At 37.2% G+C, this 25,666-nt stretch overlaps 1 protein-coding gene and 1 long non-coding RNA gene across 5 annotated transcripts in view; one reads left to right on the top strand and one right to left on the bottom strand.

Moving 5' to 3' along the window:
* Nucleotides 1-21,819, top strand: part of LOC140715287 (uncharacterized) — a 32,019-nt gene extending 10,200 nt beyond the window's left edge. Inside the window, exons 2-3 of the long non-coding RNA XR_012096099.1 lie at nt 16,666-16,750; nt 21,243-21,819. This is a non-coding gene — a long non-coding RNA (uncharacterized lncRNA). The remainder of the gene's footprint in view (nt 1-16,665; nt 16,751-21,242) is intronic.
* The window catches only part of LOC140715265 (dTDP-D-glucose 4,6-dehydratase-like), a 75,964-nt gene that overhangs the window by 17,944 nt on the left and 32,354 nt on the right, over nt 1-25,666 (bottom strand). For all 4 annotated transcript variants that reach the window (XR_012096094.1, XM_073027211.1, XM_073027199.1 and 1 more), the window contains 4 exons: nt 25,287-25,429; nt 22,362-22,460; nt 12,769-12,828; nt 6,083-6,126 (listed from right to left, as the gene is read on the bottom strand). Coding sequence is in view for 3 of the 4 variants with exons in the window: in XM_073027211.1 (XP_072883312.1) it covers nt 6,083-6,126; nt 12,769-12,828; nt 22,362-22,460; nt 25,287-25,429 (346 nt within the window). In the remaining variant the exon portion in view is untranslated. The remainder of the gene's footprint in view (nt 1-6,082; nt 6,127-12,768; nt 12,829-22,361; nt 22,461-25,286; nt 25,430-25,666) is intronic.

Genomic DNA, 25,666 nt, shown 5'->3' with positions numbered 1-25,666 from the left:
AGCCTCTGCATCGTCTCACACCACTTCTCTGACGGAGATATTTATTGCTTATTTACCGTGGAGCGGGGTGAGGGCCCACACCACGTATCAGACTGTAACAGCACAGCCTTGTAGATTTTAGTGTTCTTCATAATCAGCAGTCTTTTTCAGTTGTAGAAAACATGAACAGGAAAAGAAATTTCACTGTTGACTGGAGCCAGAAAGGCTGCAGCAACCGTGCATGCTGCCATTTCGTAGAATGTATACAGCTCCTGTATACAGAGCCTGAAACAGCTCTGTCACACAAAAAAAAAGTATCAGGTAGTTAAATTCAAAGCTTAATTGAAGAAATGTAACATCCCCACGGACTCCTAGGAATCAGGGCTCAAGACCATTTAAAATGGAGAAGGTGCTGGGTGTATTGTATTATATATTGTACCTGGTATCAGACTTGAATGGACAACAGCAATTCTGCCCAAGGTTCAGAAGATTGTGTGCTGAAGCCTCACACCACAGATTTAAATACATCATTTAAAGCCAACAATTTAGAGAAATACCAATGACATGCCTTCTTTAAGGGCATAAAATATCAAAGCACACAATCAGAAAAACAGGAAGGCAAGGTCTCCATGATCTTGTAAGCATTCAGTCTTCAAACAACATCCCTAATAAAACACATCATCTAATCAATAAATTTTGCAAGACCCTCGTGTGGAAAAATCGGCCGAGTCATTTTCTGGATTATTCTGCTCAGGCAGTACCTAGGGACCTAAGATGACTAGTAACCTTAAAACTCTCAGCACTTTTACAAATGAGTTAGGGGATGCATGATGAATAGATAGGTGGGTAGCTGGTGGGGTGGTGTACTCCTTCAAGTACCTATGCAAGGCTTCATGTACTTCTGGTTAAACGGATTCTAGTTACATTATCATCCGAAATGCACCTTCTCCACTTTAAATGGCCTTGAGCCCTGATTCCAAGGAGTCAGTGAGGATGTTACATTTCTTCAATTAAGCTCTGAATCTTCTAACCACGTGGCAATTTATTTTTTTTGGGGACACAGCTTAGAATACAGCTCTTGTTTCAGCAGTCCAGTAGAAGGTATGTGAATCATGTGTCTGCACAACTGAGTGTGAGTAGTTTTTCAACTGGGGACACCAACATTGATATGCTTATCCTTATAGTGAACTTGGAGGATTTTGCAGAGACAGCATATCCTTCCAGTGCCACAACAACCTCTCACTCAATGTCAGAAAGACTAAGGAACTGATTATTGACTTAAGGAGGAGGAAACCAGAGGGTCATGAGCCAGACCACATCAGGGAATCAGAGATGGAGAGGGTGAGCAAATTTAAATTTGTCAGTGATATCATTTCAGAAGATCCATCCTGGGTCCAGCACGCAATTGTCATTACAAAGAAAGCACAGCAGTGCCTCTACTTACTTATGAGTTTGCAAAGATTCAACATGACATATAAACTTCGACAAACTTCTATAGATGTGTGGTACAGAATATACTGACTGGTTGAATCATGGCCTGGTATGGAAACATCAATGCCTTTGAGCAGAAAGCCTACAAAAGTAGTGGATACAGCCCACTCCATCACGGGTGAAGCCCTGCACAGTTTTGAGCACATCTGCACGGAGTGCTGTCACAGGAAAACAGCATCCATCATCAGGGATCCCACCATCCAGGCCATGCTCTCTTCTCGCTGCTGCCATCAAGGAGAAGGTAAAGGAGTCTCAGCACTCACACCACCAGGTTTAAGAACAGTTATTACACCTTAACCATCAGGCTCTTGAACGAGAGGGGATAACTTCATTCAACTTCACTTGCCCCATCACTGAACTATTCCTACAACTATGGACTCATTTTCAAGTACCCTTCATCTCATGTTCTTGATATTTATTGCTTATTTATTACTACTATTTTTTTTTCTCTTTTTGTATTTGCACAGTTTGTTGTCTTTTGCACATTGGTTGTTTCTCCATTTCTTTTGTGTGTGATCTTCCATCAACTCTATGCTGTTTCTTGTATTTACTGTGAATGCCTGCAAGAAAATGAATCTCAGAATTGTGTATGGTGACATATATATACTTCGATAACAAATTTACTTTGAACTTTTAAGGTGCTTGTTGTAGGAAACCAAGTCACAGAAGCACTTGAGATGACAGAGATCACTGCTCCTTGGCAGATCATGAGTTCTCTGTCAGAAGTCTTCAGTATCAGTTTGCTATAATGGCCACTGGCATCCTGAATCTTATGGTAGTTACAATGAAGAAAGTTCAACCATCTGGTACCTTTTGGTATGTGATTTTAGCAAGTTTCTGCACATGTACCATGTAGAGCATTCTGACTGGTTGCATCACCACCTGGTACAGAGGCTCCGTAGCACAGGATTGAAAGAGGCTGCAGAGGGTTTGAGGCACAGTCAGCACCATCAGAGGCACAAGCCTCCCCACCATTGAGGGCATCTTCAAAAGGTGGTGCCTCAAGAAGGCAGCATTGATCATTAAGAACCATTACCACCCGGGACATGATCTCTTCTCTTTATTACTACCACCACAGAGGTGGTCCAGGTGCCTGAAGACACACACTCAACATTTTAGGAACAGCTTTTGGGTGCCATGGTAGCACAGTGATTAGCACAACACTGTTACAACTCAGGGCATTCCCTCGAAGCTCAGAATCAATTTTGGCACCATCTGTAAGGAGCTTGTACGTTCCCATGTGAACCAGGTGGGTTTTATCTGGGTGTTCTGGTTTCCTCCCATAGTCCAAAGGTGTACTGGTTAATTGGTCATTGTAAATTATCCTTTGATTAGGCTAGTGTTAAGTAGGTGGGTTGCTGGGCAGTGCAGCTCATTGGACCAGAAGGGCCTGTTCTTCGCTGCACTAAATTTCTAAGTAAATAAGCTTCTACTCCTCCATCAGATTTCTAAATTGTCCATGAACACTTACTCACTATTTATCTTTTGCACTATTTATTTTTGTAACTTCAAGGGTAAATTTCTATGTCTTGTACTTACTGCCGCCCCAAAACAACAGATTTCACAACATATATCAGTCATAATAAACCCAATTCTAATTCTGATTCTGGCACCATGGTAGCATAAAGGTTCAGTCCATGATACAGCGTCAGCAATCACTAATCGCGGTTCAATTTTTGCCACTGTCTGTAAGGAATTTGTACATTCTCCATGTGACTATGTGGGTTTCATCCGGGTGCCTCGCACATTACAAAGATGTGCAGGTTGGGGCCAGTGAACTGTAGGCACGCTGTGTTGGCGCTGGATACACAGCGACACTTGCGGATGCTCCAACGCATCTTCAGATCCTGTTAGTCAGTGGCACAAAACTATGCAATTTTGTCTTATGAAATCATCGTTGAAAATGATGCTTTTTGTTATATTTGTACTGACTGAAATAAAATTTCATTCATTCATGCACAGGGATTGTGAGTAAACAGCCCTTTTCAAGTCCAGTCACAAATTCTCAATTAGATTGAGGTCCGGACTCTGACTTGGGGTCACTGTCTTGCTGGAAAAACAAATCTTCTCCCAAGTCGCAGTTCTACGGCAGATTGCATCAGGTACTCCTCCAGGATTTCCCTGTATTTTGCTGTATTCATTATACCCTCTACCTTCACAAGCCTTTTAGGGCCTGTGGCAGTGAAACATCCCCACAGCATGATGCAGCCACCACCATCCTTTACAGTGGGGATGGTGTGTTTTTGATGATGTGTGGCATTTGGCATGCCAAATATAGCATTTAGTCTAATGGCCAAAAAGCTCAATTTTGGTTTCCTCTTCCAGCTGACTTCAGAGTCTCCCACATGCCTTCTGGCAAACTTTACACAAAATTTCATGTGAATTTTTTTTGCCACTCCCCATAAAGCTGCAACTGGTGAAGCACCTGGGCAACAGTTGTATGAACAGTCTCTCCCATCACAGTCACTGAAGCTGATAACTCCTCCAGAGATGTCATAGGTCTCTTGCTGGCTTCCCTCATTACTCCTCTTCTTGCACAGTCACTCAGGATTTTGAGGACGACCTGCTCAAGGCAGATTTACAGCTGTGTCATATTCTTTCCATTTCTTGATGATTGACTTAACTGTACTCCAAGGGATATTCAGTGACTTGGAAATTTTCCTGTATCCATCTCCTGACTTGCGCTTTTCAGTAACATTTTCGCAGAGTTGCTTGGAGTGTTCTTTTGTCTTCATGGTGTAGTTTTTACCAGGATACCAACTCAGCAGAAATTGGACCTTCCAGATACAGGTGTATTTTTACTACAATCAATTGAAACACCTTGACTGCACGCAGGTGAGATTCATTTAACTAATTGTCTGACTTCTAAAACCAACTGGCTGAACCAGTGATGATTTGGTGTGTCATATTAAAGAGTGTGAATACTTATGTGATCAATTATTTTGTGTTTTATATTTGTAACTAATTTAGATCACTTTGTAGAGATCTGTTTTCACTTTGACATGAAAGGGTCCTTTTCCTGTTGATCAGCATCAAAAAAGCCAAATTAAATCCACTGTGATTCAATGTAGTAAAACAATAAAACATGAAAACTTCCAACGGGGGTGGAGGGGTAAATACTTTTTATAGGCACTGTATGTCTTCATCACTCATGTCAATGACCAATCATTATCTAAAGTAGACTCACGTCTGAAAATTGTCTCCATCCACCTAGCTCGAAAACTTAATTTCAACAGAAATACTGCTACAAAAGATTAATGTCAAAGCTCTGAAGGACCCCAAAAGATAATGCTATTCTTATACTGTGCACTACAGGCAACATAATGACTGCAACTCAATGCAAATGCAACGTAAAGTCAAGGCTGCCAGAATCAGGTTTATTATGACTGTAATATGCCATGAAATTTGTTGTTTTTTGGCAGCAAAATTTGTAAGTACAAGACAAAAAAAATTGACTCTAAAGTTACAAGAGAAATAAAATAAATAAATAGCACCAAAGTAGTATAGTGAGCAAGTGTTCATGCACCATTCAGAAATCTGTACCTTATATATCTTGTGCTGAGAGATTCACAAGAAGTCTTCTCTACAATGAATCTCAATTAGATGAGGGTGAATACAAGACCTAATTAACTGTAAACAATAATACTGACTGGTTGAAAGTGCCTCGTTTTCTATGTTTTTCTCTTGAATAATTGTGGTGCATTTCCAAGCTTCCTATTTTTCACAGGACTGTATCGAAATCTATGGAAATTTGGAAAAACATTAGAATGCATCTAGCATCTCCACAATCCCGTTTTGTAACTCCTTATGCAGCTCATTATGTCCAGGATATCCAGGATGCCACAGTAGGGTAGCAGTTAGTGCAATGCTATTACAGCTTGGAGTTCGGAGTTCAAACCCTGGTGTCCTTTGTAAGGAGTTTGTATGTCTTCCCTGTGTATTAAGTGGGTTTTCTCTGGCTGCTCTGGTTTCCTCTTGGTCCAAAGATGTATTAGTGAGTAGGGTAATTGGTTACCCATATATTGTCCTATGATTAGGTTTGGGCTTGGGTTAAAATCAAGGGATGCTGACAGCATGGCTTGAAGGGCCAGAAGAGCTTTTTTGCACTGTATTTCTAAATAAATTAAATAAAACTGTTATATTTTTGTCCCCATATGCTTTGCCCTTGTGTGTCACATTTGCTTAAGTTTCTCACTTTGATTAGAAAAACAGGGGAGCCAAGTGTCTACATCATTTAGTGAATCGTCCTCAGTGCTTACTTACTCACAATCAGAATTTCTACTGCCTTTCCTATAAAAAACATATGTATTCATTTTTGCTGTAGAAGGTCTTGTAATCTCTTCTACTTATACCAGCACTCCTATTATCCAGAAACCACATAGAATCATAAAAATAGACAGATTAGGCCCCATCCCAAATTTTCTCCCAACATTATCAGAACAGAGCTCATCATTTTGCAAAGATGGTTTTTTCGCAATAACATGTTGAGGCTTATGCTTATTCAAAATGCTATTAATACATAATTTGCTTTTGATAATGATTGATATTTGTGTAACATCAGAATAAACAGCTCAAAACAATGAATATTCTACTGAATCTCAAATCTACCTACCATTTTTGATTACGTTGCAATAAGGCTATAAATTTTGGAATAACCTAAACAAAAATAAAAAAACAAGGTTACATCAGAGTTTCTGTTAGAAATGCTCATGTATTACAAACACTGGATTATACATTTTTAAAACCCAAGTACACATACAGTTACAAGAGAAAGTTTGTAAACCTGGTTTTCTACATTACTCATAAAATGTGATCTCATCTTCATCCAAGTCACAATAATAGACAAATACAATCTGCCTAAACTAATAACACACAAACAATCTTACTTTTCATGTCTTTATTGAGTACATTGTTTAATCATTCACAGTCCAGGATGGAAAAAGTAAGTGAACCCTTGTATTTAATAACAGGTTGTATCTCCTTTAACAGCAATAACTTCCACCAAGCGTTTCCGGTAGCTGCTGATCAGACTTGCAAAATGGCGAGGAGGAATTTTAGGTCATTTCCCCAACAAAACTAATTCAGTTCATTGATATTTCTGAGAACCTTGCAAGAACAGCCCTCTTCAGGTCATGCCACAGCGTCAAAATTGGGTTAAGGTCTGGACTCAAACTTAAAACCCATTAAAAAACACAAATTTTCTTCTTTTTAAATCATTGTTGTTGATTTACTCTTGTGTTTTAGATCATTACCATGCTGCCCTTTTCCCTCCAGAGTGGTGTGTATTTCTGCCAAAAAGTTCAACTTTTGTCTCATCTGTCCACAGAATATTGTCCCAGAAACACTGTGGAACATCCAGGTGGTCTTTTGCAAACTTGAAATGTGCAGTAATGTTTTTTTGGACAGCAGTGATTACCTCCATGATGTCTTTTCATTCTTATTCAGTACTTCTCTTATAGTGGACACTTGAACACAGAAACTTTAGCAAGTTCTAGAGATTTGTGCTCTTGGTTTGATCTTTGCTGGATGCCTACTCCTAGGGAGAGTAGCAACAGTACTGAATTTCCTCCGTTTGTGGACAATTTCTCTTACTGTGGGCTGATGAACACTCAGGTGTTTAGAAATGTTTTGTAGCCTTTTCCAACTTCATACATCTCTACAATTCTTCTTTTAAAGCCCTCTGAAAGTTGCTTTAATCGAGGCATGGTGCACCTAAACAGATCTTTCTTGAGAAGAGCAGGCTCTGTCAGTAATTTGATTTTGCGTGTCTTTTTAAAAAATATATAGGGCAGGGCACCTCTACAACCAACACCTCCAATCTCATCTCGTTTAATGGAATACCTGACTCTAAATAGCTTTTGTAGAAGGCATTACCTCAGAGGTCACATACCTTTTTTGAACCTAGACTGTGATTGTTAAATGGCATATTCAGTATTGACGGAAAGTACAATTGTTTGTATGTTATTAGTTTAAACAGATTGTGTTTGTCTATTATTATGACTTGGTTGGAGATCAGCCCACATTTCATGAGTGATTAATGCAGAAAACCAGGTAACTGCAAGGGGTTCACAAATTTTTTCTTGCAACTGTACATGGAACATTACAACACAGAACAGGTCATTCCGTCTACTATGCCTGTGCCAACCATGATGCCAAGTTAACCTAATCCCAGTGCCAGATCTCTCTGTTTTCTGCCCATGTTCCTGTCTAAATGTCTCTTATTTAACTTGAATGGTGGAGCAAACTTGATGGGTTCAATGGCCGAATTCATCTTGTATATTTTATGGTTTTATAGTCTATTAAAACATTACTATTATATCTGCCCTCCCCTGGTACCATATTCCAGGCACCTATTGCTCTGTGTAAAAAAAACCTTGCCTCATAAATCTTTAAGATTACCGGTACCTCATCTCTGCTTAAAACTGTACCCCCAGTACCCAATGTGACACCCTGGGAACAAACACTATCTCCCCTACCTATTCCTCTTATAATTGTATATGCTTTTCTGTCAAGTTGCCCTTCAACTTCCGCTACACAAGAGAAAACAATATAGCTCATTTTTTCCAATCCAGGCAACATCCTAGTGAACCTCTTCTGCTCCCTCTTCAAATCCTCAACATCCTTTCTGAAATGTGGTAACCAGACTGCACACAATATACTAAATACACAATATGCTAAATATAGACTAGTTAAAGTTTTATACAGATGTAACTTTCATACTCAATGATCAAGGCAGGTATGTTATTCACCTTCTTTACCACACTATCTGCTTTTGGGGAGCTATGGACTCAATACCCAAGATGCCTCTATACATCAAGGACCCTCAAGGCCCTACCATTTCCTGTATGCTATCTTCTTATACTTGACTTCCCAAAGTGTAACATGTCATACTTGAATCAATTAAATTTCATCTGCCATTTCTCTGGCCACATTTCCAACTTATCTATATCCTCCTCTATCTCTTTGATGACCTTTATCACTATCCACAACTCCTCCAATCAGGCCACTTAGATTTTCATCTAAATTATCATCACAAAGAATACAGTTCCAATGATACAATGACCCTTGCGAACACTGCTGGTCAGAGGCCTCCTGTCAGAATAACACATATCCACCGCCATCCTCTGCCTTCAATGGCTAAGCCAGTTTTGAATCCAATCTACTAAGTCTCTGTGAATCCCAAATAACTTAATCTTCTGGATCTGACTACCATAAGGGACTTTATCAAAATCTTCTGGAACAGGACAACATCCAATAAACAATATTGTAAGACATGACCTTCCATAGCCATGCTGTTCCCTAGTCCATGTTTTTCCAGGTGTGAGTAGATCCTATCCTTAAGAATCTTCTCCAAAAATGTTCTTATTACTGATGTAAGGATACATATAATTAAATATGCATCAGTACATAGGAATTTCAATCTCCTTCGGTAGTTTGCTGCACATGTTAACAAAGCAGAATTTTCACCCCAGAAAAGGACACTCTCCAGCAGCAAAAAAGCAGGTCCGTCATTGAGGAGGTAGCAAAGAGTACAAAATCAACACCTTGATTTCAGAATGTGACACTGACACATTTGTGGGTGAAGTGAGTTTCAATGTGGCAAAAGAACCAGCAGGGTAGCCATTTATTAAGGTTGTGTGACATAATACTTCTTTACAAGATCTAGCAAGATGAAAGTAAAATTCTGGGCCAGGACAACATCCCATACACCATCAATCTACAGGCTATGCCACTCAGGGGCTTGGGTTACATTAATTATTGTGACCGTATGCTTTCTGCTATCATAGCACTATATGTGCTATGTGCTGTTGACACTGTTGTTTTGCACCTCGGTCCCAGAGGAATGCTGTTTTGTTTGGCTGAGTTCATTCCTATGGCCTATGGTTGAATGACAATTAAAGTTTGAACTTCTGGGGTGCTTTGAGGCCAGCTTGTTGTGGCACAGCTCGATGGATACAATTAAATATTCTTGTTTCAGCCTGCTACAGCTAAGAATCACAACTGCATCCAAGGTTTGAACAGTTTTAATAAAGATGTTTTAATGTGATTAAATAATCTATTGTTGTTTGATAAAGTCCCACATGGGAGACTGGTCCGGGAAGTTCAGTTGCTTGGCGTTCGAGATGAAGTAGCCAACTGGATCCAACATTGGCTCAGCAGAAGTCAGAGTGATTGTGTCTCTGATTGGAGCCTTATGACTATTTATGTGCTGCAGTGCTGTGTCCTTCGTTGTTTATCAACTATATTAACAATTTAGATAATAATGTGGTAAACTGGTTCATCAAATTTGCAGATGACACTAAGGCTACATCCACACTAGACCGGATAATTTTGAAAAAGCCAGTTTCGCTTAAAAACGATAGGTGTCCACACTATGCGTTTTTGAAAATATCTCTATCCACACTGAAACGGAGATTTCAGCGAACCTCCTCCTCCTGCGCATGCGCAGGACACATCTACTAAAAACAAGTGACATGTCTGGTGTCGAATCTCGCCGTAAAAGTGCGCGTTTGTGTAGTTATAGACTGGAAAAACTTAAAATGACGGACAACTATTGGCTTTCGCGCAGGAGAACTTAGAAGTGAAAAAAGACAAATACTGGAGCGTACGGCGGCAACCGACAGGGAGTTCATGGACAGAATAACCCGGCTGATGACGAACACTGAAAAACTGACTAACTCTGTTGCATTAATAAAGCACCTTGTTAAATGTACAAAACATGTCTGCATCAGTGTTATCTTGTATTTCCATACAATGTTACATTAGGCTGTTACACATCTATTGTCAGAGAAGTACTTGCATAAATAGGTAAACCACCTTCATACGAGCAAGGACAGAAAACAGGGCAAAGTGAGTACAGTATACTTATTTATTCAGTAAGTTATGGGTCAAAGTATTTGGTGAGTACATTTCTAACTCTTTTGGCTTCAGTCTCATTGCTGTCTGTTCTGAAATTGTTAGGTTGCGTTCAAGAAAACAATGAAATAGTGCGCTGCCGTCTGATAGCGTTTTCAGAAGTCTCCGGCTTACCCCGTCCACACTGATCTGCCCGAACAGCGTTTTCAAAAATATGCACCCTGGAAAGCGTTTCTGAAAAGCTCCGGTTTCGGGGGATGAAAACGTCATTTTAGTGTGGACGGAGGGTCAAAACGGAGAGAAAAAGCTTCGGTTACTGATTTATCCGGCGTAGTGTGGATGTAGCCTAAGATTGTGAGTGCAAGGTACAGCGATAAAGACTAACAAAGTTTACAATGTGATCTTGACCAAATGGGAAAATGAGCTGAAAAATGGCAGATGGAATTCAATACCAGACAAGTGGAAGGTGCTCCACTTTGGCAGGACAAACCAGGGTAGGAATTGCACAGTGAATGGTAGGGCACCAAGGTGTGCCTTAGAACACATCCATAATTCCTTGAAAGTGGCATCACAAATAGACAGGTTCCACATGGTAGGCTTATTCAGAAAGTCAGAAGGCATGGGATCCAGGGAAGTTTGGCCAGGTGGATTCAGAATTGGCTTGCCTGCAGAAAGCAGAGGGATGCGGTGGAGGGAGTACATTTGGATTGGAGGGTTGTGACTAGTGGTATCCCACGAGGATAGGTTCTGGGACCTCTACTTTTTGTGATTTTTATTAACGACCTGGATGTTGGGGTAGAAGGGTGGGTTGGCAAGTTTGCAGACGATTTGGTGGTGTTGTGGATAGTGTAGAGGATTGTCAAAGATTGCAGAGAGACATTGATAGGGTGCAGAAGTGGGCTGAGAAGTGGCAGATGGAGTTCAACCTGGAGAAGTGTGAGGTGGTACACTTTGGAAGGACAAACTCCAAGGCAGAGTACAAAGTAAATGGTAGGATACATGGTAGTGTGGAGGAGCAGAGGGATCTGAGGGTACATGTCCATAGATCCCTGAAAGTTGCCTCACAGGTAGATAGGGTGGTTAAGAAAGCTTATAGGGTGTTAGCTTTCAAAAGTCGAGGGATAGAGTTTAAGAGTTGCGAGGTAATGATGCAGCTCTATAAAACTCTGGTTAGACCACACTTGGAGTACTGTGTCCAGTTCTGGTCGCCTCACTATAGGAAGGATGTGGAAGCATTGGAAAGGGTACAGAGGAGATTTACCAAGATGCTACCTGGTTTAGAGAGTATGCATTATGATCAGAGATTAAGAGAGCTAGGGCTTTACTCTTTGGACAGAAGGAGGATAGATGTATACAAGATATTAAGAGGAATAGATAGAGTGGTCAGCCAGCGCCTCTTTCCCAGGGCACCACTGCTCAATAAAAGAGAACATGGCTTTAAGGTAAGGGGTGGGAAGTTCAAGGAGGATATTAGAGGAATGTTTTTTACTCAGAGAGTGGTTGGTGCGTGAAATGCACTGCCTGAGTCAGTGGTGGAGGCAGATACACTAGTGAAATTTAAGAGACTACTAGACAGGAATATGGAGGAATTCTCTCTCTCAGGTTGAGCCAGACTAGAACTAGAGATTATAGCTTTAGGGTGAAATGTGAACTGTTTAAGAGGAAAGTCAGGGGAACCTCTTCACTCAGAAAGTGGTGTGAGTGTGGAATAAGCTGCCAGTGGAAGTGGGAGATGCAGGTTCAATTGTAACATGTAAAAGAAATTTTGATAGTTGCATGGGCTTAGAGGGATATGGTCTAGGTATAGGTAGAGAGACTGGGCAGAAGGTCAGGTCCACGGACTAAATGGGTCAAACTGCCTATTTCTGTGTTGCAGTAATCTATGACTCTAAGATGCCATCTTATAATATAACTTGCTTAATACATTGTCCAAAACCATTCGGGAACTTTGCAATCTTCGACCATGATCAGAATTCAATGCAAGTATTCCAACTGTGGTCTATTCAATTCATTGTATTCTATACATGTATTTATGAATTGAGGAATCCCTTATGACTTTCTAATCATACTCCTCAATGACATTGAAACTAACTGTAATGCACATACTTTCACTGTCATGATGACATCCTATCGCATTAATCCATATCAATCCACACATTCAAGTTCAAAGTAACTATCTGTTCCCTCCAACATAAAAAACGAAAAATATATAATATAGTCTACTTTTTGTGGGTTTCTATAGTTTCATGTCTACCTCAATTGGGCATAAAACCTAGAAATTTTTAATATGGGGAAGATCTTACCCACTATATTTATCATTGGTGTCAAAAACTGCTAAGCACTGTACATAAATTATCTTCAGTGCGACTTACAGTAACAAGCTGTTCCAGAAATTGCAGAAGCATTGCACACTTAGTGAAATTACAGAATAAAGTGACTTACTTTTTCTGGATACTGATGGGGTCCATAAACATTACTACTTCTGGTCACAATAACAGGAAACTATAAAAGAAATAGAATAAATAAGTTAATGTTTATTCATTCATTATGTTAATCAATCACTAATATAGACTTTGTACAAAAAGAGTATTTTACAACAATAAACATTGGACATCAAAACCTGAACTGTTGTGCTCCATAGTAGGCAAAGAACAAATTAGACATTTTAATTGATATGCCTCAATGTAGTGTTAATATTGGAACTAACACATATCCAGCAAGAACCAAAGACTGACTGTTCTGTGTTACACTAACAATGATCATGAGCGAGGATTACAGTGTAATTGAGGAAGTACATAGACTGTTCTGAGTATAGCACAGGAACAGGCCCTTTCGCCCATGCTGTTGTGCCACAAACTAATTAACCTAATGATGCCAATTAAACTATTCCCTTTTGTCTGCACCTAGTCCATGAACCTCCATTCTCTACATATTCACATACCTATCTAGGGGATTCTTAAATGCTTCTATCATATTTGCCTCCAATGCTATCCTCAGCAGCACATTTCAGGCACCCAGTACTTTCTGTGCAAAAAAATACTTGTCTCACACATTTCCTCTGAACTTCCTCTCCCTCTTACTATATACAGCCACTTGCAGGGAGCTATGGATGTGGACTGAAGATGCCTCTGTACATGAACTCTGAAGGGTTCTGGCACTAACTTTGCACTTTAGCTCAGACTCAACTCAATCTGCCATTTCTCCATCTATATTTGCAATCAATCTATATTCCACTTACCTTTTGGAAATCTTTTACACGATCTACAATGCCTCTGATCTTTACATCATTTGAAAATTTACTAACCCATACATGTATGTTTTCATCCAAGTCATTTACACATATCACAAACAGCAGATGTCCCAGCACAGATCTCTGTGCAACATCACTAGTCCCGGACCTTCAGCCAAGTTTAACACCCTTCTACCACTCCTGTCTTCCATATGGGCAGCCCAATTCTGAATCTAAATGGACAAGTGACTATGGATCCCATGTAACAGCAACAAAAAAAAAACGGGAGTATCAATGAATGAGATAGAGATAGTGGTGCAAGGTATTGAAAAGGCATGTGCATTTTGATGGTAGAATTGACTAGAAATCTATGTGCATAATATCACCCTTTATCACTCGGTTCTGAACTCATTAAGGACCCAGACTAGGTGTTCCTAGCAAATCTGTCTTAGTTGTCATCAAGTGAGTGGGGACAGTTTTGGTTTTTTTGAACAAGTTCCTTGAGACTTTTGCATACACCGTCAAAGGTAACCAGTGTTTTCATTTAACATTGCATCCCAAACACTGCTCACCAGACATAACTGAATGGAAATGAAAGCATCAAGTAGATGCTTAAATATCTGGAATAGGTACTGAATTGAAAGCCTTTGAAAAGTCATGACTGCTACCATCGCAACCATACTGATAATTATGGCTGGGATCCTGCTGGTCATTTATCCATTTAAGTGCAAGTAAGCTTTGGACTTCCAAGCATTTACTGTCAAATGTGGAAGTCTTGGACTTACAAAGTCTAACAAAAGGGCATGACCTTAATAAGATTCCCCAGCATTTTCACAGTGGGGTGTCACCTCGATATCTTTATCAAAAAATTCAATACCCTTTAATTTCAATGGGCACTGTGGGGCTGCAGATGAGGAAGCAAAGGAAAAGATGTGTTTGCCTTCATTAAAAAAAAGCTTGGCTTAAATTAATGTCTTTCAAACATTTAAAGTTACAAAACTTTTAATTTGTTTTAAAGTTTAAAAGTTCTAACATTTTAAAATAACTTTTTCTCAATTCAGAGGTATTTAGAAAACTATAAAAATGTCCTTATAGCTCTTACAGTGACCTAAGCTGAGACAGGGTTTTGATGGCCTACAAAGCTTTTAATAAGTTCTTTGACTGTCAGGTGCCTTGCTGCTACATAGAAAGATATGCTGAAGTATTTTGGGTCAGCATGACAAGGCTCCAAACTTCCTCTTTACTTACCACCGTTTTATTTTAATAATACTGTTTTTAATGAGTACTTTTTAACAAACACATGTATTTTTCACAGTCACTGGCAGAAAGCAGTATAGCTGCTAAACTAACAGTTTATCACCTTTCTAATTTTTCATTGGACAACAAAGATTTTGCTTCCTGAATACCTTCAGGTGTATCTTATCTATTTTGGGCTACTGATCATGAAAATCACCATGAAATTTCCCTATCATGCACCATTTTTTGATATCACTTATGTTTATTATTTCAATTCATAATTCAAGTCAATTAAAATGTTGTCTACAATTTAAGCTGGAAAGTTTCTTGTCCAGGCATGCTTGGGCAAGCTTAGGCGGCGTGGCTAGTGCATGGCAGGACAGGTTTTAGTAATAATTATTGGGTTCAAGACTGTAAGGATGGAGACGTCACGTGATGACGTAGGATCGAGACGTGGAAATCCAGCTCTCCCGTAAAAAACCAGTAAAACAACGTTTTAAGTGAAGAAAAGTTAGTTAATACTTTTCAAAAACTACTTATAAACTATTCAGGATTGTCTTAAGATATGCCTCCTAAACAGAAGCAGAAGAAAACTACTACTTCGCAGACAACACAAGTTGGAAAAGACTCAAGGCCTGTTGCTATGAAAGAGCCTCGGGCGCAACTGCATTTTACCTCTGGCGATACAGAACAGGAAACTGCGGCAACATCAACCATTTCCAAAAAAAAAAGAGCAACAGGAATTGCGCATGCGTGAAGGAAAGGACATGCGCAAACACGAGCAATCCAAACTACAAATCCCAGCTACGATCGGAACTGAAAGTGAAAGTGAAGATGAGGTGGAATCAGATTCTCTTGATAAATCAGATGAAGATGAAGAGACAAAGAAGAGCAACAGGAAGAGGTTGGAGGTGATATTGGAGACATAAAAAATCTTTGGTGCAAATAATGCATGAATTAAAAGCATTAAAAGTAATAAAAAGATATTAAAAACATGAGATTATGTTTGACAAAATGATGAAAAGACAGGACAAAATGGACAAGAAAATTAAAAACTTGGAAGAAACAATGGGAGACACCATTGATAGAGTGAATAAAATGGAAGATAATATTTCTGCCTGGACATCAGAAAGAAAACAGTTGTTGGAAAAAGAGGATGTGCTTGAAAATTTTAGCAGACGAAACAATATTAAGATTGTTGGACTTAAAGAAGGTATAGAGGGAAAGGATCCAATAAATTTTTTCTCAAAAATGGATCCCGGAAATTTTGGAAATGGAAGAAGGAACCCAGTTAATTGAAATTGAAAGGGCTCACATAGCCTTAAGATCAAGACCTCAAGTTGATCAAAACCCACGATCAATCTTGACAAAATGCTTAAAATATCAAGATAAAGATCCTGAAGGCAGCTGCCCAACGTGCCAGAAAGAGAAACAGGCCACTGATGATAGAAGGGAAAACAGTTCTTTTCTATCCTGATATAAGTTATGACCTTTTGAAGAGAAAGAAGGAATTTAACCCAGCGAAAAAAGTTTTATGGGAAAAAGGCTATAAATTTATATTGCGCCACCCGGCAACCCTGATAATTTTTTTGGATGACGGAATAAGAAGATTTTTTACTGATTATCGGGATGCAGAAGAATTCGCACAAGAACTCCCAAATATTCGCTAATTATAGTCAAAGATTTAAAAGTGAAATGGATTAAAGATGAAGATAGGGACACTGAATGGAACTGATGGATGTTTAAGGACAGAAGAGTATTTAAATATATTCTGGATTATATGATACAGGGGGAGAAAGGTTAAAATTTGAGAAATATTAACGGAGAGTAGTGATATTTTTTTTCCTTCTCATATATACTTTTTTATGTTACAGGTGAGCTGGGGGAACTTCGGATCGATTGCTACGGGATTCATGTGTGTAATCATGGCGATTGCCATGACCCGCACAACAGAGGGGGGTAATGTTGTGTTTTTTTTTTCATTCACAACATTAGTAGGGGGGTATTTTGTTTTTTTTTTCTTTATAATCTATTTTTCTTTTATCTTTCTTTCTTTGCCTGGACAATTGGGGGGGGGGGAAGACACATAGCAACATGAAGAATTTTAAAAAGATTCCCCAAGGTACTACGAAAGTTGAAAGATTAGGTATTATTATAGATTGGAATAACCCTATTAAAAATAATGACTAATTTACTGAATTTTTAAAGTTTTAATGTTAATGGGCTTAATGGACTCGTGAAAAGAAGAAGAATTTTAACATATATTAAGAAAATGAAAATAGATACAGCTTTTTTTACAAGAAACACACTTAACAGAGATAGAACATCAGAAATTAAAGAGAGATTGGGTCGGAAATGTTACCACAGCTTCATTTAACTCAAAGGCGAGGGGAGTTGCAATTTTGGTTAATAAAACTTTACCAATTAAAATACAAAATGTATTAATTGATTCTGCGGGGAGATATGTAATTATACATAGTCAAATTTTTTCAGAACTATGGACTCTTATGAATATTTATGCACCAAATGAAAATGATGTAAAATTTATACAAGAGGCCTTTTTGAATTTGGCTGACGCATATGACAAAATATTAATAGGTGGAGATTTTAATTTTTGTTTAGACTCAGTTTTAGATAGATCAACAAAGGTTGTTACAAAATCAAAAGTAACAAAATTAACTTTATCATTGATGAAAGATTTAAATTTGATTGATATATGGAGAAGAATTAATTCAAAAGAAATAGATTATTCATTTTATTCAAATAGACATAAAACTTATTCAAGGATAGATTTTTTTTCTATTATCAATGAATATTCAAGACAGAGTGAAAATATGGAATATAAGCAAGAATATTGTCAAATCATTCCCCCTTAATAATGACAATGATAATGATGGATAAAGAGGAATTGATTTACAGATGGAGATTTAATTCAATATTATTAAAATGTCAAGATTTTTGTGATTTCAAGAAAAAGCTGATTCAGTTTTTTTTAGATACAAATTTACATTCAGTTGATGATAAATTTATAGTATGGGAAGCAATGAAGGCATATTTGAGAGGTCAGATAATAAGTTATACCTCTAAAATTAAGAAGGACTATATGGTAGAAACAGATCAATTGGAGAAAGAGATTACAAAATTAGAAAAAGAATCTCAAAGATATATGACAGAAGAAAAAAGAAGACAACTTGTTAACAAGAAGTTACAATATAATACACTTCAGACATACCGAACAGAAAAAGCAATTATGAGAACTAAACAGAGATATTACGAACTAGGTGAAACAATTAGAACGTGTAAATAAAATTACTTATAAACCTTTAGAAATTAATGAAATTTTTAAGAATTTTTATTCTGAACTGTATCAATCAGAATCACAAAATGATAATGTTGAGATAGCAAGGTTTTTATCACAAATAACTCTTCCAAAATTGATTTCTGAAGAACAGAAGGGAATAGATATGCCTTTTACATTAAAAGAGGTCGAAGAAGCTCTAGAATCACTTCAGAGTAATAAATCCCCAGGAGAAGATGGTTTTCCGCCTGAATTTTACAAAAAGTTTAAAGATTTACTAATTCCTCCTTTTATAGAGTTAATACAACAAGCGGAAAGAACGCATAAACTTCCAGAATCTTTTTCGACAGCTATTTTAATAGTATTGCCAAAAAAAAAAGACATCTTCTAAAGCCAACATCATATAGACCTATTTCTTTGTTGAACACTATTAAATAATAGCAAAAATTTTATCTAATAGATTATCTAAATACTTAAATACCAAAATTAATACATATGGATCAAACAGGATTTATCAAAAATAGACAATTGGCAGATAATGTAACTTGGTTACTTAGTATAATTCATCTGGCACAAAAGAGGGAGGAAATGAGTCTGGCAGTTGCTTTAGATGCAGAAAAAGCATTTGATAGATTGGAATGGGATTTTTTATTTAAGGTATTGGAAAAATATGGGTTAGGAAAATCTTTTATAAAATGGATTAAAACCTTAAATACTAATCCCAAAGCTAAAGTAATGACAAATGGTCAAATTTCAACATCATTTCAGTTAACAAGGTCAACTAGAAAAGGTTGTCCATTATCACCTGCTTTATTTGTGGTGGCGATAGAACCATTAGCTGAATTAATTAGAACAGACCAAGATATTATGGGTTTCAGAGTTAACCAGGAGGAATATAAGATTAATTTATTTGCTGCCGATGTTTTGCTTTATTTAACAAACCCATTGTATTCGCTGTGTAAGTTATCTTCTAGATTGGAAGAATATGGGAAAATATCAGGCTACAAAATAAATTGGGATAAAAGTGAAATTCTACCCCTTACTAAAGGAGATTATAGTCAATGTCAATTAATAACTCAATTTAGGTGGTCGATAAATGGTATAAAATATTTAGGTATAAGAGTTGATAATAATATAAAGAATTTATATAAACTAAATTATTTACCATTATTGAAAAAAATTCAAGAAGACCTTGATAAATGGATGATGTTACCAATAACATTAGTAGGCAGAGTAAATGCTGTAAAAATGAATGTATTCCCTAGATTACAATATTTATTCCAAACACTACCAATACAATTACCGCAGAAGTTTTTTCAAGAGTTAAATAAATGTGTGAGGAAGTTCCTTTGGAAAGGTAAGATGTCAAGAATATCGTTGGAAAAATTGACATGGAAATTTGACCTAGGAGAGTTACAACTTCCAAACTTTAAAAATTATTATAAAGCAATTGCATCTTTTTTTGATGAAGATAAACCAGCATGGATTAGAATAGAACTAGATAAAATAGGAGAAAATATACCAGAAGATTTTATAAGTGGGAATCTAAATGGATACGGGAAAAGAAAGAATCTCCTATATTAAAACATTTGATTGATTTATGGAATAAGATAAATGTTGATGATGAGATAAAGAAATCTTTATTAGCAAAGAGACCTTTAATTCAAAATAAACTTATTTTTTTTACAATGGATAACCAACTTTTACACAACTGGTTTCAAAAAGGGATTAGATATATAGGAGATTGTTTTGAAGGAAGTATATTAATGTCATTTGATCAATTAAAGAATAAATATAAAATATCAAAGAACACTCTTTTTTGTTATTTCCAATTAAGGGCTTATTTAAGAGATAAATTGGGTCAAACAATGTTATTGCCGAAACCTAATGAAATAGAAATTTTAATTCAAAAAGGAAAAATTAAAAAAATTACTTCTTGTATGTATAGTTTGATTCAAAAGCAGGCAATTAAACAAGGAATTCATAAGTCAAGACAAAAATGGGAAACTGATTTGAATATTAAAATTGAAGAAACAAATTGGTCAAGACTATGTCTTGACAGTATGACAAATACAACAAATGTCCGGCTAAGACTAGTGCAATATAATTTTTTACATCAATTATATATTACACCACAAAAATAAATAAATAAACCCAAATTTATCTGATCAATGCTTCTGATGTCATCAAGAAATTGGTACTTTTTTACACTTTACTTGGTCTTGTTTTAAAATTCAACCTTTTTGGACAAATTTAAGAGTTTTACTGAAACAAATTATTGGAATATAACTTCCACATAATCCAACATTATTTTTACTAGGCGATATTGAAGGGATAAAATCGAAATCCAAATTGAATAAATATCAGAAAGAATTCATAAAAATTGCATTGGCAGTAGCCAAAAAAGCTATTGCAGTTACTTGGAAATCGGATTCATACTTAAGTATAGATCGTTGGAAGAATGAAATTTATAACTGCATTCCACTTGAAAAAATTACTTACAATTTAAATATGAAATATTTCTGAAAATTTGGCGCCCTTATTTACAAAAGATAGGATTAAATATATAGGTGCTCCGAAGATAACATTATTGTTTATCTGGAGAAAGAAATAAATATACATATTAAAGCTATTATGAACTCCATGGAGCATGTGGGGATCTTCCGATATCCAGGCATTCTTTCTTTCTTTCTTTCTTTTTTTTCCTCTTTTTTTTCTTTCTACAGGAATATGTTAGGGGGAGGGGTTAAGGGGATGATAATTTTTTTTCTTTCTGTAGCCTATTTGAAAATTCAATAAAGAAATTTATAAAAAAAAAGACTGTAAGGATGGAATTTGCTATCACCAGGCACAAAAATTTCTATGAAGGATTTCGATATTTGAGACAGATGCTTCCCAGAATAACTGATGCCAAGATTAAGGAAAGCATTTTTGTTGGTCCACAAATCAAACAGGTCATCAATGACAGGCAATTTGAAGAATTTCTAGTGGGACCAGAGAAAATCACATGGAAGACATTCAATGAAGTTGTTGAAATTTTCTCGGCATCTAGAGCACCAAACTACATGCAACTGGTTGTAAGCATGATTCAAGCATATAAAACCATGAACTGTAACATGTCACTAAAGATTTATTTTCTGCATTCCCATTTAGACTTCTTCGCTGCAAATCTTGGTGCTGTTAGTGACGAGCATGGTGAAGGGTTTCACCAGGACATTGCGGTCATGGAGAAAAGATACCAGGGCAACCGGAATCCATTAATGCTGGCGAATTACTGTTGGACACTTAAGCGAGAAGCCTCAGACACAGAGTACAAATGAAAATCATTAACAAAGTATTTTTAACTTAGTTGAACTATTGCAAAGCATCAGCACCATTATGCAATTAAACACATTATATTCAATAAAAATTAATTTGTTGTTTCTCCAAATTCCTACGTGATACAAGAAGTCTGAAATTATATTTGTGTTCATCTTCAAGCAGTCTGTCATAAACAAAAAATATTCTGAGGAAGCAACACTTTTGAAAAAATGTATTGTCCAGTGGTATTAGCACATTACCCATGTGATGTAATTGTTTTAATTATGGGCCTATTAACTAATTCATCACTATGTAAGGAATTTTTAAAAAATCTTATCTATAAAAGTGATAGATCTTTCAGAAGTACCTTCTTTTATTTCTTTTATTCCTTTGTCCTACACCTCTTAGCATTAATTGCCCTCTAGTATCATCTTTCAACTCTTTATTTAGTTTGCTCAGTATTTACATGTTTGTTTGTACTCTACAATAAACTGAAAACTTGGAATTAAGACTGCTCACCATTCTTGGCTCCTGAAAGAACGCTAAAGATCAGAAATTAAACAGAGAACTAACACCAGGTTAATAATTAAAGGTGATTATACGCAAAAACATTGTGTAAGCAAGATACGGTGCCGTGTTTGTGGCATGTGAACTAGTCTGCCAGCCAGAACTCAGGAAAGAAAAATACCTCAAGAAAAGATTATAGTGGATCAAAATAGCAATTGACATTATTTGTAAACACAGGATAAATCCTTGCAGTACAGACAGACAGACAAACTTTATTGATCCTGAGGGAAATCCTATGGGCTTCGTTACAGCCGCACCAACCAAGAATAGTGAAGAAATATAGCAATATAAAACCATAAATAATTAAATAATAAGTTAATCATGCCAAGTGGAAATAAGTCCAGGACCAGCCTATTGGCACAGGGTGTCTGATATTCTTACAGCATACAATATACAAAAACATACCCTGAAGTTTTCCCAATACGACATGACTATACATTCAGAAGCTGCTTTTGATGCTGCATAAGGATTTGTAGGACATCTAGGTGATGTTTCACTGAATTCCTATATCGAAGAGGCAAAAACATATTCAATAAATGTACAGTTCTGATATTAAAACATTTTTACAATTCCATTTTTTTTATTTGTAAGCTTCTTTTGGTTATAATTATTCAGTATGTTAAAAGCAGATTCCTTCATTACCACACAACTCACAACCTCCAGATTCTCTCCCAATTGACATGAAATGCTCAATCATAGGAATTAATGAACTTTGTTTTTCTTGAAAGTATTACACAAATTGGTTCTAAACTAAGTATTAAACATATAATACATTCCAAATACTTGATCTGTACTTTTGTAATAAATATACATTATACTGTCCATTAGTTTTTTTTACCCTATACAATAGAGTCTTGATCTTTCACATCCCAAAGTCTCCAGTTTATTTAACCAGTAACAAGCTAGAGTGATCATCTCTTGGGTAAGTTCTGTTGAAAAAGTGCATCCTACAGTCTTTAAAACTAAAATGTCAGAAGTAACAATGAATACAAACTTGCAAATCTAATCCCACCTTTAGGTACAAGGTCTGTAGCCCCAGCCCTCATGGGTCATGGCAGTGTACCTTTGTCACAGCCAAAGCCACTCATCCAGTCAAAGCTGGAAAATCCTGATTACAAGAGATGGATACCTGTGTCTAAACTGGAAGAGCTATTACACTGGCTGATCACGACACAGCTTGACAGGCCTAACTCATAATGTTTTCACTGTCAAATGCACTAATATAGCAGCTTTGTGGGAAGTGGGGAGAGGTACACATATACTTAATGTTAAACCTTGCAAGCTTTTTTTGAACTCCTTGTTGAACTGGGTTCACCTTTTGGAGGTCATCTTCTTTTTACTGGGTATGCCCACAAGTAAACCAATCTTAGGGTTGTATATGGTGGTATATATGTACTTTTATAATAAATTAACTTTGGACTTTGATGGTTAGCAATAACAGATATTCTTTGTTATGTTTTGTTTCATCCCCACAAGTGACTCACTAAAGGTGAGGCGATGTCCCTCAGAGTACTCAATATTGACACTGACCTCGAAGCCTTATGCTGTCAGGTCCAAACGTTGGCACAGAGGACTCCTGCCAATACCCAATGGTTGCCCTCAAGTATATTAAAGCTACTTGAAAGAAGTAGAGGTGAACAACTTTACAGAATGTATCCCGGATGGGTTTTTCAAGTGCAAGCAACAGGTTGACGTTTGGGTTGAAAAACCTTTTTTTATCCCCCCTTCCATCTGTCCATCATCACACCTACCTGGCTCCGTATCATATTCTAGACTTTGTCCCTGCTTTACCCCTCCCCTCCCAATACCTGGCTCTATCTGCCCAATTTTTGTTTTCACTTCGGTGTTTTTATTTTTCACCCACAAACCCCAGCCTCAAAGCTCCCCCTTTCCTACCTGATTCCACCTGCCTCTTGTTCCCCAGTTCACTTGGTTCCAACTATCAACAATAAACAGTACAGCACAAGAACAGGTCCTTCAGCCCACAATGTCTCTGCTGAGCATGATGCTACACTAAATTAAGCCCCTCTGCCTGCATGTGATCCATATACTTCCATTCCCTCCATATTCATGTCCCTAATCTAACAGCCTCTTGTCTATCATCATCACATCTGATTCCACCACAAACACTGGCAACATGCTTCAGGCATTTACCACCTCTGTGTAAAATAAATACTTGCACTGCACGTCCCCTTTAAACAAAGAACATGGAACTTCAGAGCATTGGTCAGGCCATTTGAGCTACGATGCTGAATCAATCTCGATGCCCATTTATACCAAATGTCCTCTTCCTGAGTATCATCCTTAATCCTCCATTCCCTCCACATTCATTTGCCTATCTAAAAGCCTCCTCACTCACTGAACTGCCTTCTTCCACTTCTACACCAGGTAAGTTATTCCAGACATCTACTGTGCTCTGAATAAAAGAACTTGCCCATCACATTCCTATGGTCTCCGGTATTTGACATTTCTGCTTTGAGGAAATATTATGTCTAAACTATCTATGCTTCTCATAAGTCACTGATACTCCAAGAAGAACAATCCAAGTTTGTTCAATCTCTCTTTAGAACCAATACCCACTAATGCAAACAGCTTCCTGTTAAAACTTCTGTTTCCTTTCCAAAACCTCCACATACTTCCAGTAATGGAGTGACCAGAATTAAACATAATATCCAAGTGCAATTGTATATAAATGCAATATGACTTCCCAACATTTATCCTCTCTGCCCCTACAGATGCTATGTACCTTTCTTTACCACCTTATCTACTTTCAGGGAGATATGGACTTAAGACTTCAAAATCTTTCTCTGTTCATCAATGCTACTTGCCATCAAATGTATAACTTTTCCCTTACATTATACCTTCCAAAGTACCACAGTTCACATTGCCTGAATTAAACTCCATCTGCTATTTCTCAGCCCATAACTGTAACTGATCTATATCCTGTTGTATCCCTTAATGACTTAATTCATTATCTACAACTTTGTCAATTTCTGTGCCATTTGCAAACTTACTAGGTAATTCAACGATATTTTCATCAGGTCATACATTACCTATTGCATGATCTTACCCCACATTCCCCCCCCCCCCCATCTCCACTTTACACCGGTCAACTCCGCTCCCTGCTCAGGTTCTTGTCCTGAAATGTCAACCATCTCTTTTCTGCCCAAATAACCACAGGAGTCCTTCAGCGAAAATATTTCAATGGTTCATTGCTGTGGCTCATAACTGAATTTAAGAGCATTCATGAACTGACATGAAACTGCCATGAGAAATAATACCTCACATCCTAAGTAGCAAACAAAAAGACACATTATTAGTTCCAGTTACCTCTTTAATACTTCCTCCATAGACTTCATCAGTACTAACATGAATAAATTTTTCAACATTAGCCTGATAAGCAGCTTTCACTAGTATTTCTGTGCCATAAATATTCACGTGCTTGAATTCTGAAGAGCACCAAAATGACTTATCTGGGGAAAAAGAAGGAAATTAATGTACCAGCAGCACTGATTCCTTGATCACATAACAATTCTATATAAATGCTCCAAATTTTATGAACACAGTGGATTCCAGTTAATTGGGACACACTGGGACCAGTACATTTTGACTCAATTAAGTGACTGCCCCAACTGGCTGAGGTTTAATGGAAATAGTTTAAAAAAAGACAAACTACTATTTAACTGAGTAATAAATTATTTATTTAAATG

This window comes from Hemitrygon akajei, chromosome 2 (assembly GCF_048418815.1).
Source record: "Hemitrygon akajei chromosome 2, sHemAka1.3, whole genome shotgun sequence".
NCBI classification, from domain to species: Eukaryota; Metazoa; Chordata; class Chondrichthyes; order Myliobatiformes; family Dasyatidae; genus Hemitrygon; species Hemitrygon akajei.
This window is presented reverse-complemented; position numbering and strand designations above follow the sequence as displayed.